Source organism: Rhinolophus sinicus, chromosome 11 (assembly GCF_057876585.1).
Source record: "Rhinolophus sinicus isolate RSI-liver-muscle chromosome 11, RSI-T2T, whole genome shotgun sequence".
NCBI lineage: Eukaryota > Metazoa > Chordata > Mammalia > Chiroptera > Rhinolophidae > Rhinolophus > Rhinolophus sinicus.
The window spans coordinates 6,697,182-6,713,570 of NC_142511.1; the positions used below are offsets into that span (position 1 = coordinate 6,697,182).

General features: G+C 36.8%; 1 protein-coding gene across 2 annotated transcripts in view; it reads left to right on the top strand.

Moving 5' to 3' along the window:
• Nucleotides 1–16,389, top strand: part of RABGAP1L (RAB GTPase activating protein 1 like) — a 424,365-nt gene that overhangs the window by 261,628 nt on the left and 146,348 nt on the right. For both annotated transcript variants that reach the window (XM_019725918.3, XM_019725841.3), the window contains exons 16-17: nt 1,040–1,165; nt 3,305–3,448. In XM_019725918.3, coding sequence (XP_019581477.2) covers nt 1,040–1,165; nt 3,305–3,448 — 270 coding nt within the window. The remainder of the gene's footprint in view (nt 1–1,039; nt 1,166–3,304; nt 3,449–16,389) is intronic.

Consider the following 16,389-nt stretch of genomic DNA (forward strand, 5'->3'; position numbering starts at 1 on the left):
TTAAATCTTAATGATAGAAGTGCATAAAATTCTTTTCAGAAAACTTTCCTTTGTTTTTTTTTCTTCCCCTTCTTCCACCCCACCCCTCCCGTTCAAACCGTTGTTTCTCAGTCTAGTTGTGTAGGACACAGCTCCCTGGCCCATGTGGTATTATGAGCCTTGTGCTCCCCCCGGCTGAGGCAGTGGGTTGGTTGGACGCTCACAGCTGTTCACAGCAGCTGTCTCCAACCTCTGGCTGCTCAGGGCAGCCCAGCTCCAGGGAGAGCTGTTGTTCACAATCTTAGCTGTAGGGGGTGCAGCTTACTGGCCCATGTGGGAATCGAACTGGTGACCTCGGTGTTAGGAGCACGGCGCTCCAACCACCTGAGCCACCGGGCTGGCTCCTGAAAACTGTTTTTTATAGAAAGAAGCATAACAACGTCAAGAAGAGGGAGGACAATATCACATTGCACTATCTGTCAAAACTAAAAATGCATTTATCCTTTAACCCAGAGATCCCTCTTTGGGAATATTATTGAGGAAAAGAAAAAAGAGCAAGATGTATAACAATGTATATAGAATACTATACTTTGTGTAGAGAAAGGAAAAAAAAATAAGATGTGTAATTCTTTTGTTGGCATAAAGAAACACTGGCAGGAAACATGAAAATTATTTAAGAGTAGTTATAAAGTTATGCAACCAGGGGGGCAGGCAGGCACAGGGATTAATATCAAGGGGATAGAGAATAGGGAGGTTTTTACCTTTGTATACTTTTGAATTATTTGGATTTTTGAATCACATGCCTGTATTACCTATTTGTAAGATGGCTTAATGAAGGAATGAATGAATGAAAGGATAATTAAAATCCACAAAAGAGGAAAATTCATCCACAAGCTTTGAAGGCAGGTTTTACCTATATCACTGCAGGAGGCTGCCTCTGAACAGCTTAATTCACTAGAGGGCTTCAACCATTAATGTGGGAGACAAATAACATGAAGAAAATTGTCTGACATCCTGGCCAAATGCCATTCAGTCATATTCTGTATTTGTTTTCCTGTAGATGCCAGAGGAGCAAGCATTCTGTGTTCTGGTGAAAATCATGTATGACTATGGTTTACGAGACCTCTACAAAAACAACTTTGAAGATCTTCATTGCAAATTCTATCAGTTGGAGAGACTAATGCAGGTAAGTAAAATTTTGGAGCTTTTATCACTCGGGGATTGGTTGAGTTATAGAAAAAAAAATCTAATAAAATTGATGAACAATAACGATTTGTGAAAGTTTAATGGAATTCTACAGAAAATGCAAGTAGATTTGGTTTCTGACCAATACCTACATTGTTCTTCATATTACAAAATATTTATTTAACCATTTGACCATTTTAAAAACAGTTTTCCATTTTAAATATTCAACTGTAATACACTTTGAAGTGTGAATATAGTGAGTTAAGTCAGTGAAGAGATTGCTGAGTATTATTTGTAAAGAAATGAAGATATTGACATAATAAAAGTTGAAATACTTGAGAGCTTTCTCTATGTTAATTAGTACCAGTACCATATTTAAGTCCACATGAAGAGAACACTTGGATGAAACAGAAAGATATTGGTAAGAGAATTAAAAAACACCTAAAGTATTATAGTGCAGGGATGTACTGTAAAATTTTCCCCACATAATTTCCTAATCTCAGCCAATATTATTACTATTTCATAATATGTATATATAAATTTATATATTTGAGAAACATTCATATATATGTCAAACATTACATAATAAAAAAGATTTTGAGCAAGGGCAAACTTATGGACTAGTGTTGATAAAAGGAATCAGAGTAGCTTTGAAATTCCACCTGAGGTTAGAAATCTTACATTTATGATGGATCTATGTATTCTCTATATGAGGTTGTGGGAACCTAAGAGAAATGTGAAAAAAAATACGTGAACGGATTGATTCCATATTGGTGAAAGTGAAGTGGTTGGGGAGAAGGTTAGTGGAATGGTGCAGAAGACACAGAGGAGCGCATTGACGTGCCCTGTCAGAAGCTCCATCGGTGTCTGAAGAGGGAAGTGAAGCCAGAGGAGACTGTAAGAATGGGGGGCTGGGAACGGAGAGATTGCAGTGAGGTTGAGGACAGCTTTACTGGGAGAAGGGGTGTAGGAGGGTGGAAGACCTTCAATGTGAAGAAGAAACAGACGGGTGGAGGGATGTCAAATGAACTATAAGCACGATGACAAATGAGCTTGGAGGGGGGGAAAGATTGTGCAGAAGAATCTGGCAACTATGGACATTCAAAGCAATAGGCTCTTTTTCAGAGATTTAATTCTTCCAAGTAAGTATTTGGGATAATTCGCATTTCACCTTGCATATACAGAAGTGCTATTTTTTTCAAAGGTCACAATTCTTCAGCGCTTTGAGAGTCAAATAATTGCACCTGATAAATGAATAGCAAGTTCACGGTGCTATGAAGAAACCCAAACACATTTTCTGTTAGCACTTCTTGTCTGTTAACTGGATGAGCACTGGACCCCCCCATTTAAAGTACTAGATGGGCACATTTGGGTGGTTTTCAAAGAGCATCTCGTGCAAGGAGTGGATTTTTTTGTATTTGTTTCTGCTGTCTATACAAACAACACTAAAGTGGGTTTTTACATAGCGCTGCCTTTGTCTTTCAGTTACGGGAATACCATGCTAACGCTTTGCACTGTGCCTTGTATTCTCCTGAAAAGCATTTACTTGCATAACTAGGGAAAAAAGACAAAGCTAGCATAAAGTCGTTTTAAGGAGACATTCAATTTCATGCATTATACATGTGCCACTTCTGTACTTCGCCACTTTTTCTAATATAGCGAAGATAGGTTTTTAACAATTTGGATACGTTTCGGTCTTCTCTAAATTGTCAAAAAAAAATACACTGAAGTGGTATCGTAGAGCCAGATGATGTTGACATTAAATACATTTCTTTCCTAGTGAGGTAGGAGTTGGACCCAAATGGGGGACTGTCACTGGGTCTTGGTGTCATGGTATTCCTTAGACGGCGGGTGGGTTCTCTGTCAGAGCGAGCGTTTCCCAAGGGAACAAGACCAGTCAAGTGAGCAAGAGATGATCTTTGTTATTTGTTCCTAACAGGTCTGTCTGTATTTTCCTCAGTGATCTGTCATCTCCCTAATTCTCATCTCCTGTCATCACTTCTGCGTAGTTCCATACAATTCAGGGAAGGCTGTAGTACATTCAAAGTGTTCGTAGAAAGCTTGCCATGCATTGCAGTCGGGGCAGGAAATAAAGCTTCTTCAGTGTTCTGTTCCCTAAATTTCCCACTTTGACTTTTAGGAGCAGTTACCGGACCTGCACAGCCATTTCTGTGACCTGAACCTGGAAGCTCATATGTACGCGTCTCAGTGGTTTCTGACTCTTTTCACTGCCAAGTTCCCACTTTGCATGGTCTTCCACATCATTGACCTACTGCTCTGTGAGGTACAGTGACACCCATCTCTCCTGCCTGAGCCAAACGGAAAAGAGTGCCACTCACAGTGGTTCCCGTGCTCTTTTGTTCTTTCTTCCTGTGACTCGAAGCCATAAATACTGACCGAAAAGTTCCGTTTGCCTTTTTCAGTAAAGACTATTTGAATTGCAATTTTATTATTTGTGAGAAATGAGAATATGAAGGCATATGTAATTCCTAGGAAGTAAAATGAGTAAATTTCTATAATTAAATTCATAATAAGCCTATATCTCTGTAGTAATGGGTTACTAATATAAAGGACCTTGAAAGTTAAATGAATTTAGGATCAGGTTTTTGTAATGGTAATGCATTATATTCTGAGTGAATATAAATGAAAATTTTATAGTAATTAAACCTTCCGTTCATAAGATACCTCTCTGTATATGATGTTTGAGATTCCTACCAGAAAATAGAGAAATGATAAAGTTTCTGCGTCATATAACTATATTTTTAGACAGTAGAATATTTCAAAAATTAGTTTGCACAATTTCTTAAGTATCTATAGTATTTATTTATTTATTTTATTGCTTTTAGTTTGTTAGATGGCTACACTTATTTACTTTACTGTTTTGAAGAAATAAGCAATATTACACATACATACCACAGGTACTGACCATCAAAATGTTTGACAGTCTTAGCAATGATGGGAACTTGCTGGATGAGAAGAATTTTTTTAAATTGGGAATATAAATGTATATAAAATATACTTGTCTTAAATTTAAAAGCTGGAGTAATTCATCAAAAGTACAAGCCTAATGTAATCTAAATAGTTTTGTATTACGATATTACTTTTCTTACATAAAGTTTCCTCTTTCTTAAAAGAAAAGTCTATTTTAACCACCCTAGGAGCTAGAAATTTAATTATAAAAATAAGATTTAAAAGGAGGAAATGTATAAGCTATATAAAGCATAACGTTATTTCTCAGCTTACTACAGCAGTAACTATTATATATTCAGGCATAGCTGGGTTTTGCTTTTCAGAGCTGCTAGTTGGCAGTTGCCCAGTACTTGAAGGGTGCAGAGCATTTTGTAGGCATGTAAGATTTTTAAGCATTTGCAATATGTTTTGATAAAGGGTCAAGCGACTTGCCGAGGGTTACACAATTAGCTCTCAAATTCTGAATATATAACAGCTAGAGAACCTGACTGATAACACATTAATTCTCCTACTTGTTTTACTTACAAATTAGTTTCTAAAATTCCTATCTGAATTTACTTACAGGAAGAATGGAGAATTAGGAGCTAAAGCCTTATTCAAAGTCAAAATGGTGCTCACTAGAATAGTGACTTTCTAAAATTGTCCCTACCTGATATTAGAGTATCATCCCTGGGTCTTCTGGAACCCAGATTCACAGTTTCTCGGGAAATTTCATCTTGAAAATACTTGAATTTCTAATGTCAGTTACTAAGAAAATTAGCAACATTTATGGGAAGGAAAAGAAAAGTAAATTTATAAGTCTTCTCATCACTTGTCAACTGTGATTCACAATCATACTGTTTGAAAGATCTCAGGGCTCATTAAAATTAATAAGAGCTCACAGATAGATGCTACTTTCTCGTCTCTTCCACCTGTGCTTTGTAGCTGTTTTAGGAAGTTGCATAGCTTTCCACACCACGGAGTAAGTTGCAATCACAGCATCATGTGAAGCAGGGAAATAAATAACATCCCTTAACAGAGTAAAGTAGCTTTTCAAAACAAACTATTGGAAATAATATTGGACTGCGCTTCAGGATATTCATTCTTTCCACTAACTCATCTTTGTCAGAGTATTATTTTGCAAAGGAAATTTTTAGGTAAACTTTTATATCCTGCCTGTCTGTGTTTTCTCTTTGCCCCTTTCCTTCTTAGAGTTAATAAAATATTTACATTAAAGCTATTCTTTCATATGTGATAAAATATTCTAAAAGAAATAGTAACATAGTCTTAAATAGAATCATCCATTTTGTCATATTTTCTCTTTTTAACGAAAAACAGTTCAAGTTTTGATGGTTATGGATTAATGTTTAGTTGCAAATGGAAGGCTAGGAAATTCTCAGATGGTAAGGTGTTAGTTTTTCAAAAAATTTTCTGAGGATCTCGTCCCCGTAGCTGCCCTTTCAATCACCCCTCTGAAGAGTAATCAGTATTCTGACTTTTACCACCATAGATTAGTTTTTGAACCTTATATAAATGGAACCATCCAATATGAACTGTTGTTTGTCTAGCTTTTTCATTCATCATTATGTTTATGAGATTCATCCACGTAGTTGCCTCTAGGCATGGTTTGTTTGTCCGTTGTGTGAATATACTACAGTTGATCCATTCTTCCATTCTGTTGTTCATGGGCATTTGGGTTGTTTCCAGATCAGGGCTATTATGAAGAGTGCTGCTGTGAACATTCTTAAACTTGTCTTTTAGTAAACATACGTATGCACTTTTGTGGGTATACATCTACGAGTGGAATTGCTGGGTCAGGGCAAGCATATGCTAGGGTTTAGTAGTTACCACCAAGCAGCTTTCCAAGTATTTTGAGCATGACCTTTTGAATTGTTTTTATTCAGTAAAAGTCTTCCTTGTGGTCAAGGGCAGGTTTTTGTTTTATTTTGTCATGGTTTTGTTGTTGTTGTTGTTGTTGTTGTTTTAGAGGGAAGGTCCTGGATCAGATTAGAGTTCATGAATACGAAACAAAATGAAACTCATTGGGTGATTGTAGTCATTTACTTGATCTCTGACGTTGCATACAGATGGGGAGTGAGCTGGCTCTAAACGCTCAATCACTTCTGTTTTCCTGTGAGAGAAGTTACCCTGATGGGGAAAATCCAGCTATGTATTCAGTTAAAGAAGAAGGAACATAGAGACAGCTTCATATTGGAGTTAAGCTGTTTGGCTTTTTAGTTGACCTTCCTGTATCACCTTGTTCATATCGCTTGACCTATCTGTACACGTCTCAGGTTCTTTCTCTGTTAAATGAAGCTCCCAGGTTTATATAGAGGATGACATGAGACTACAACTCTCAAGTGCTTAGCGCTGTCCCCACTATGTAGTAAATATTCAGTTAATAATATTACCCTCCATTCTGCTTCATCTACCTGGCGAGCCCTTCTAGTTGCTCTCAGTTTCTTCAATAAACTGGCTGACTTCAGAGATTCCTAAGAGAGGGGGAGCTAGCTGTTGGTTCTTTATTACCTTTCTAAATGTGACCCTTCCTTCCCCAGTTGAGATTCTTCTTTGCTAAAACCAAAATTCTAGCCATTGACCTTAATGGAAGTTTTATTCTATTTCCTTTTGCCGAGTGATTCAAGTAGTCCTCCAAAAGTATTTTTTTCCCCACCTTCTTTCAAAAGGCATAAGGAAAACAGTATTATTTTTTTTTCAGTCTTGACAAGATAACTGACAGCTGGTGTTTGAATTTGACTCTTTCCAGATAGTTCAATTTTTAGAGTATCAAACATATTCAGCTTTATATAGTAACTTGGTATTTCATGAAATTTAAGGAAATCATTGACCCTTCAAATTAGAGGATATTTCCTGCCTCTCCTTTCTTTTTAGAAGGGTAATTTTTTTTAAAAAATGACATTACTTGAAATATCTTATTAAATACCACCTAGTATAATCCCCCCTTGAAGGCAGTTTTTTAAAGCTGTTATCTGAAGAGTAGATTCATTATATAATATTCTTACTCTTTGCCTCACCTTCCTCCCTCAAACAGAAATATGTTGAATTTTATAAAATTGAGGTAAAATTGACATATAATGTTTTGTAAGTCTGATGTATATAGAATGTTGGTTTGATATGTGTTGGTTATATATTGCAATCTTATTATGACAGTAGCGTTAACTAACACCTTTATCAAGTAACACATTGAATTTAAAATGCATCAGAATGGGCTGATACAAGGAAGATTAAGACTCCTAACATTTATAAATATAAAATTTCTTGAAAACTTCACAAGTAGTAATTGGCCACGAGAGTCAGTAGGGTGAATGCTTTGCCTAACTTGGCTGCTTTAACTTTTACTTAGCAATAAAAATCTTCAGGACTAGGAAAAAACTCTCTCTAAAATCTTGTTTCTGGACCCTAACTTCTCTCCCACCTACAAGGCCTTTATTTTTCTCACATTGGTTGTATTACAGCTTTCTTGTATTATCATCAATTTTGTCTTTACTGAAAGAGACAGAAACCTCAAGCTACCATGACAGAACCATTGTCCGTGCTTCCTGTGACTTTTAGAGGAATATTTGCTTATTCATTCAACAAACATGTGCCGAAGTCCAGTTAAAGGCTGACACTGTTCAACTTTGGGGGTACAGCAGGAAGGAACAAGCAGATAAAACTCTTGCCCTCATTAGTTGTTATCCTTGCAGATGAGACAGACCACAAACAAATGGCCTAGTAGAATATGTAGTATATCAAAGGTGGTAAGTGCCATGCAGTCAAATATGAAAGAAAGAGGAATGTGGCAGATTTTAACAGGGCCTTCTGACCCTTGGAGAGAATTAGGTTTTACTGGACTGAGATGGGAAACCACTGGAGAGTTTTGAGGAGAGGAAAGACATGCTCTGATGTGTATTTTATCCAGGTCACTCAAATTGCCCTGTTGGAAAAGATCGGGAGGGGGGTTCTGGGGTTCAAAGGGAGACATGGGAGATCAGTTAGGAGCTGACTGCAGTGATCTGGGTTGTTTGGACCAAGTTAGTAGCAGTGAAGGTGGTAAGAAGTGGTTGAATTCCAGACAGATTTCAAAGGGAGACAGGACAGGATGTGATGATGGGTCATCTGGGGTAAGTTTTGTTGATGACATGTTTTCCTCTAGTGTAGTGGTGAGAGGAAAGGATGGCTGGTCGTGCGGCTTCTACGCTTCGGAGAGCGTCTGGGAGACAGATGACATTGTTGAGGGATGAGGAATATTATTGTTAGTCATACATGCTATATTCTGGCGATGCTTGCATCACCATTTGTCTGCAATGTCTGTTCTAGAGGCAGGTATCAGTACCCTTGGGAACATGGAAGGTCATTATCGGCGCCTTTAAGTAAGAAATATAGCGGGTGGAATAATTAAGAAAGATGATCAGTGGGGGAGTAAAGACCTCATACTTTATAATAAAGGTACGTGCTTACTGCTAAAAATAGGAGTGGTACTTTGCTACAATAAAATCAGACGCACAGTTACTTGGAAGACTCACAGAGACCTTATGTACCTTGAACCTGTTGAGTAACCCTCAGTGTTCAGTTGGTGGTGGTTTAGTTCTCATAATTAAAACAAAGATCACTGATTTAAAGTTTCAGGGTGACAGTTATTTTTCTAACAAAAATCGTACAGGTCATCATGCATTGGAATAACTAACAAAATTTTATAGTATTTTTTGTTGCAGAAAAACTCACAGCGGTTAAACTTTTATACATGGATTGAGTAAAATAACTAAATATATTCTGTTATTTTTATGATTAAATTTTTAAAACATACAAAAAGGCATTAATACATACAGTGAACTTATTTTATTTTTTGGAACACTTACTATCTGTTCAAGTTAAAACCGTTTTCATATTCTTTCCCTTCACCTAGAATGTGTTCTTCACTCTCCCTGGCTAACTCCTTCAAGTCTGAGGTTAAATGTTACTTCCTCTAAGAAGCTTTCCCTGATCACCCATCTTTAAGTAGGTCCTTCCTTTTACTTTCTCCAATAGCACCCTGTAGTTGCTGGTTATTTATTTACTGTGTATTATTTTTGAAAAGCCTATTGCCTCCACTAGATTATAAATTTCCGAAACAGGAAGCCGTATCTCTTTTGTGCACTGCTATATACCTAGTCACACAAGCAATAGCTGTTGAAGGAAAAAGGAACAAAGAACTAATGAATGAAATTACTTTCATTGTCTTCATTTAAATGTGTTTATGAAATCCTACAGGCTGAAAAATAATTTTGCTCTTGAGTTTTAAGAGAAAAATTAAGTTAATATGTTTAGGAATTCCTTCTGTCTTAAGACATTTTAAGAACTAGAAACCCAGACATAGTAGCTGAAGTACAGTGGGAGGTTATTATAAATATAGAGGGAATCCTGCAAAAAATGAGTGAGTGGACCTCAGCAAGAACAGGTGCCAGAGAAACTCCAGACACTCATCTGTATTGCTCTCTGTCACTCTTTATGAATTGGGTCTTCTCCCTTCTTTCCCGACCTATTTCTTTGTAGCTTTGTTTTGCACAGAGCCTAAAATATCTCAGAAAGATCTACCATGACTTTTCAGCTCTTGTATCGTCAGGTCTTGGCAATCTCTTAAGTCTTTCAGATGGAATTTCTAAGGGACAGCCTAATTGGTCCTGCTCACATTTTAAAATAAGCCTGCATAGTCATAGGTCCAGGGATGGCTCACCTCAGGCTAGTTGTCCATCTCTTGCCCAGTATGCCGTGGTCAAGGGTAGTTTTGGGGTGAGTCACATGACCTACAGCCCACTCAACAGCAGCTGTGTAAGGAGGCAGATTTTCTGAGAAGGGTACTGCTGAATCTGACCTAACCAAATCTTTCTGGTGTACATATATCTATCTCATGGACTAAAATTCTTCGTGTTGCCTGCTTTGGAATTTGGCATTTGATAAACATAATGCTTATTAAATAAGACTAATGCATCTCAAAAACGAGCTATATATTATCCAGCCATGGATATTTATTTCATTAGAATGGGGAGTTGCACAGTTTTAATATAGAGTATAATCTTAAAAATTATGGTCCTCGGGATTGAAGTGTAGCAGTGTTCCAAATTATTTTCATGGTATAATTTTTGTTGGTAGGGTTTTGAGTAAAGACAGCATGTGGCTTTGGTTTATATAAATTATTTTAATGATTATCTGCAAAGTGATATAGAATATTTGAATGCTTTCCATTGTCTGGAAATTCTATTGTGAAAGCATCTAATACGTTTTTAAAGGCCTCCATTGCAATTATTAGTAACAGATTGTTTAGTAACTTTCTAATTGGTCTTTCCATTTGACCTCCTGTCTCTTTTATCCCATATTCTCCATAGCATCCAGAGAGATTTTCATAAAACACGTATCAGATCATGTCTCTCCTCTGCTGAGGACCCTTCTGTCGTTTCCCACTAAATAAACACGTTCCAAAAACTACAAGAGGGCCAGTGTTGAAGTACAGTGAGTAGGAGGAAGACTGAGCCTAGGGCCCCACTGGAGAGGAGTGAAGGGCGAGATTACAGGCCAAGACCCCCAATTTATGAATTAGTTAGATTGTACAATAGAAAAGGAACTCTATCGTATAGTATCAGCGGAAAGTAGATTGAAAACGAGACCTTGTTTTGGAGAGTAGTTACTTGTCTTCACCATCTGGTTTTATTCATACCCAGTTTTTGCTGATAAACTCTCTGGCTTCTATTTTTAAGTCGCAAAGATTTGAGGACAGGATACTGGCAGGCTTTTCTGGAGAGTATTTCTGGGCCACACACTGGCCTAAAAGCTTGACATCTCTTTTCCTGTATGTTTTTACCTTCTCCAAGCCAACTGCTGCCCTTCACCTTTCTCAGCTTCTAAATCGGCCAACTTAGAAATCACTTTTTGAAATTTTTGGTTTTTAATTGACATGAGCAGATAGCCAGATTACCCTTGTCTGTCTCTGTGACAAATAGACCAATGGTGTTTGCTTCTCTTAAGAAGCCCCCATTATCCTGTCCTTTAAAAGTCAGTCTTATCAATCCTCAACGTCTGTTCGGGTCTCTCAGTCCAAGACTCTTGCCGTCATATCCCAGGTGCTCTTCTGTGGTCTAACAGAATTTCGCCATGAAATGGCTTCTGCTGATGTGCCTGGTGGGCTCCAGCTTCCCTCTTCAGGTCCTTTCCCATCAGCACCCATTGTTTGGCATTTTTAATCAAACAATAGTTTGACCTTTTTATCATTTCCCCAGGGCCTCTGAATTATATCAAGATATACAATAAATATCCAGCTACCAGCACTAGAACTGCTGATTACATTGGTTAAAAAGGCATAATAGGACCTTCTGGTCTCCTGCTTTTCTGATGGTCTTATCAGAATTTTCAAACTCATTTTTTAGAAGTCCACTTGACATTTTGCCTCTTATCCATGTCCTAGTAATCTAGTCCATTTTGCTTTTTTTTTTTTTCCTTTTTTGCTGAGGAGTAATGGCAGAAAATTTCCACTGAATAGAGCAATTTCCTGCGTGTTCCAGTGCCTCGTGGACGTATTGCACTGCAGCTTGGACTGTATCACCATCTGGCGGTCGTTTCTTACTTAAGGCATTTCATGGTCAAGGTCTAGCTGTTCTCCAACTTCCCGGTGAAGTAGGCCTAACATACTACTTACATCTAGATCTCTTGTTTATGCTAACTGGCAGACAGGCAAGAGTCCATTTTGTCCAAGAGAATCCTTAACACAGAGAAAAATTAGAGCATTCTGGGTATTCAAAATCTCTCTGTCCCTATAAATCTTTTTTTCACTGTAAATATTTTTTAAAGATCATTTATTAGTATTACTATATGCCTTTTTGTAAAAGGATGAAAGATAGTTGTCCGACAATACTGGTAATGCATCTCCTTTAAATGCTCTTTTAGAATCATAGCACATTTTATCTAGTAATTAATAAGCTTTCAACTTGAAAAGTAAACAGCTTATAATCAGTGACTGTGAGTTGAACTGAATAGTACTAAACATATCCAGATACCATGAGTCAACCTTGAAACACATGAGGTTTTCAGGCTTCTGAAAAACAGGTCACCTTTAGAAGACAAATACCATTTTGCCTGTTCACCTATCTAGAAATATGATCCAGTCCTTATTCTTGGGGATAGACTGCTAATATGTATGGGGTTTCTTTTTGGGGGTGATGAAATGTTCTGGAATTAGATAGTGGGGATGGTTGTACAACCTTGTGAATATGCTAAAAAACACTGAATTGTACTCTTTTAAAAGGTGAATTTTATGGTATTTGAATTATATTTCAATTTTAAAAATCACTTTTGGGGGGAGGGGTGTTGAGGAGTTCTTGTTAAATATATAAACTCTATAGATCCTCCTAAAACTCCGGATTCTTTGAGGGTGTGACCCTAGGAATCTGCATGTTTAACAAATGCCCCCAAGTTTTTAATTTTCCAAGTTTAAGGAATGCTGACTTAACAATTGCTGTACTTGTACATTGGAGTGTGTCTGGGCTGAAGGGTATGTGCTTTTTGGTCATTTTAAGCAGCAGAGTATTTTGGGAACGACTTTGTGTCCCGTATAGTAGTTGTCACATTCCATAGGCCTAGTCCTTTCTCTAGAGGATTGGGAAGAGTGAAATGGAGAGGCATGAAACTGCACCTTTTCATTTCTTAGAAATCATTATATTGACAAATTCTAGGAAATAAAGTAACAGTTCAAGGTAATTAATTCAGAGAAACACAAAACTTAAGGGAAATATCCAGCAATGTTTCTGTGGTGGCTGTATTTTTAGTGTTGATTCTGGGGGTAAAAACTTGGGTCTGTTGATTTTTGTCAAGACTCTTTTGCACAGATATTACTGTGGGCCTAGCAGCAAAGCCAAGTTGACAGAGAACAGATGAGTGTTTTAACAGCTCAACTTCCTCGGCGCTAATATCTGCATCAGGTTTGTTTCACAGCAATGCTGCAGCTGGACAAATTATGATTAAAAATAGGCAGATATTTTATTTCATGAAGATTTAGGCAAAGAACAAGACGGAACCTTTTAGAGTTAGCAGTTGCCAAATAGGGAATGAAGATGAATCTGTATTTTTCCAATACAGACTATTTAGGGGACTTTCACTAAGTCAGAAAATGATATATGATCATTAGTAATATCTTATATATATATATTGAGCTTTAAAATCTTTTTTGAAAATCTAAAACTTTCCCTTTTCCCAAAGAATCAAAACTTTTTAAAAGCCAGATTCACAAATCACTTTTTATATAAAGTAGAAGTGCAGCTTGATGCTCAGTAAATTCTTCATGCTTGATCTCAGGCATCCTCGCTTTGACTAAGCCTATTTTTTTCTTTGACAATAAAAATACGTGGTCGAGCTTGAAGGAGTCTACATTTATATGGATTATTAGAATGATTTTGTTATATTGTAAGCCCAATAATATGCTATAGAACAAATACTTTGTTCAGTTAGGGTGTGGAAACAGGAGTGTGCCTAACTCTTCCCACTTCTTTTTGTCTCATGCTGTACCTTGGATTTGGCATATCCCAGTTTGGGGAGCATAGTTATATAAATGGGGGGCCACGGGAAGTTTACATTGGGGTAATGGTATAATGAAATAGATGGTTTAGAAAGGAATTTTGGGGCGAGCCAAAATAGTTGTGTTGTAATATCAACCGACGTAATATTTAGTGGGAATAAGACCATAAAGAATAAATGCTGACCGCCAAATTGGAAAGGAAGAAGTAAGACTATCACTATTTGAGGATGACATGATTTTACATATGAAGAAAACCCTAAAGACTACACACACAAAAAACTGTTAGAACCAATAAAAATAACTCAGTCAAGTTTCAGGATAAACAATCAATGTACAGAAATCTGTTGCATTTCTATACACTAACAACAAACTATCAGAAAGAGAAATTAAGAAAATAATTCCATTTGCAATCGCATCAAAAAGAATAAAAATACCTACGGATAAATTTAACCAAGAAGGTGAAAGACCTATACACTGAAAATTATAAGACATTAATGGAAGAAATTGAAGACGACACAAATAAATGGAAAGATATTTCCATGCTCATGGATTAGAACTAATATTGTTAAAATGTCTGTGCTCCCCAAAGCAATCTGCAGACTGAGTGCAAACCCTATCCACATTTCAGTGGCCTTTTTTTGTAGAGATAGAGCAAGCCTAAAATTTATATGAAACTACAAAAGATCCCAAGTAGTCAAAAAAGCAATCTTGATAAAGAAACCAAAGTTGGAGGCATCACGCTCCTTAGTTCAAACTATGTTACAAAGCTGTAGTAATCAAAACAATATGGCACTGGCCAAAACAGACACATACATCAGTGAAACAGAATAGAGAGCTCAGAAATAAAACCATGCATGTATGATCAATTAATCTACAACAAAGGAGACAAGAATATGCAGCGTAAAATAGACTATTCAATAAATGGTCTGGGGAAAACTGGACAGCCATGTGCAAAAGAATGAAATTAGACCACTGTCTTTTATCAGACACACACATGAACTCAAAATGTGTTAAAGACTTGATTGTACCCGAAACCATAAAATTCCTAGAAGAAAACATAGGCAATAAGCTCCTTGACATTGGTCTTGGCAGTGATTTTTTGGAGCTGACTCCAAAATCAAAGGCAGCAAAAGCAAAAATAAACAAATGGGACTACATCAAACTAAAAAAAATCTTCTGCATAATTAAGAAAAACATCAACAAAATGAAAAGGCAGTCTACTGAAGGGGAAAAAATATTTGCAAATTATACAGCTGATAAGGTGTTAATATCCAAGATATATAAAGAATTCCTACAACTCAATAGCAAAAAACCAATTTGATTAAAAAGCAGGCAGAGGTCCTGAATAGACATCTTTCCAAAGGGACATACAGATAGCCAACAGGCACATGAAAAGGTGCTCAACATCACTAATTATTAGACAAATTCAAGTGAAAACCACAGTGAGATATCACCTCATACCTGTTAGAATGGCTACCATCAAAAAAACCAGAAATAGGGTGGGGGGTGGGAGATGAGGGTAAAGGGGATCAAATATATGGTGATGAAAGGAGAACTGACTCTGGGTGGTGAACACACAATGGGATTTATAGATGATGTAATACAGAATTGTACACCTGAAATCGATGTAATTTTACTAACAATTGTCACCCCAATAAATTTAAAAAAAAAAAGAAGAAGAAAAACCAGAAATAAGTGTAGGCGAGGATGTGGAGAAAAGGGAATCCTGTGCACTGTAGGCAGGAATGTAAATTGGTGCAGCCACTATAGAAAACAGTATGGAGGTTCCTCAAAAAAAGCTAACAATAGAATTGCATAAGATCCAACAATTCACTTTTGGGCATTTATTTGAAAAAAATGAAAACACCAACTTGAAAAGATATCTGCACCCTCATGTTCATTGTAGCATTATTTACAATAGCCAAGGTATAGAAACAACCTAACTTTCCAGTTATGGATGAATGGATAAAGAATATGTGGTACATATATGCAATGGAATATTGCTCAGCCATAAAAATAAAATAGAACCTTGCTACTTGCGACAACATAGATGAACTTTGAGGGCATTGTGCTAAGTGAAGTAAGTCAGAGAAACAAAAATATCATAGATTTATATGTGGGCTCTAAAGCAAAACAAACAAAAAAGTCAAGCTCATACGTACAGAGAACAGATTGGTGGTTGCGAGAGCAGGGGTATGAGGTATGGGTGTAATGAGTGAAGGGGGTCAAAAGGTGCAGCTTCCAGTTATAAATGAGTCCTGGGGATGTAACGTACAGCATGGCAACTAGAGTTAATAAGACTGTGTTGTATATTTGGAAATCGCTAAGAGAGTAAATGTTAAAAGTTCTCATCACAAGAAAAAAATTGTAACTATGTATAGCGGCAGATGGAAACTACACTTATTGTGGTGATCATTTCCCAGTTTATACAAATATTGAATCATTTTGTAGTACACCTGAAACCTATAAAATGTGTTAACTATACCTCAATAAATGTCTGCACTGTACACCTGAAGCTGAACAATAATGAATGCCAACTATAATTATATATATACATACATATATATATATGTATGTATATATATGTATGTATATGGTTCCAGGAAGCGGAGTACAGCATTAGGAATAGAGACAGTGGAAATGTAATGGCTGTGTGCGATGTCAGAGGGATCACACAGTGTGCAGGATATAAATGATAAACGTCTAAGTATTGCTTTGTCTTGTGTACCTGAAACTAA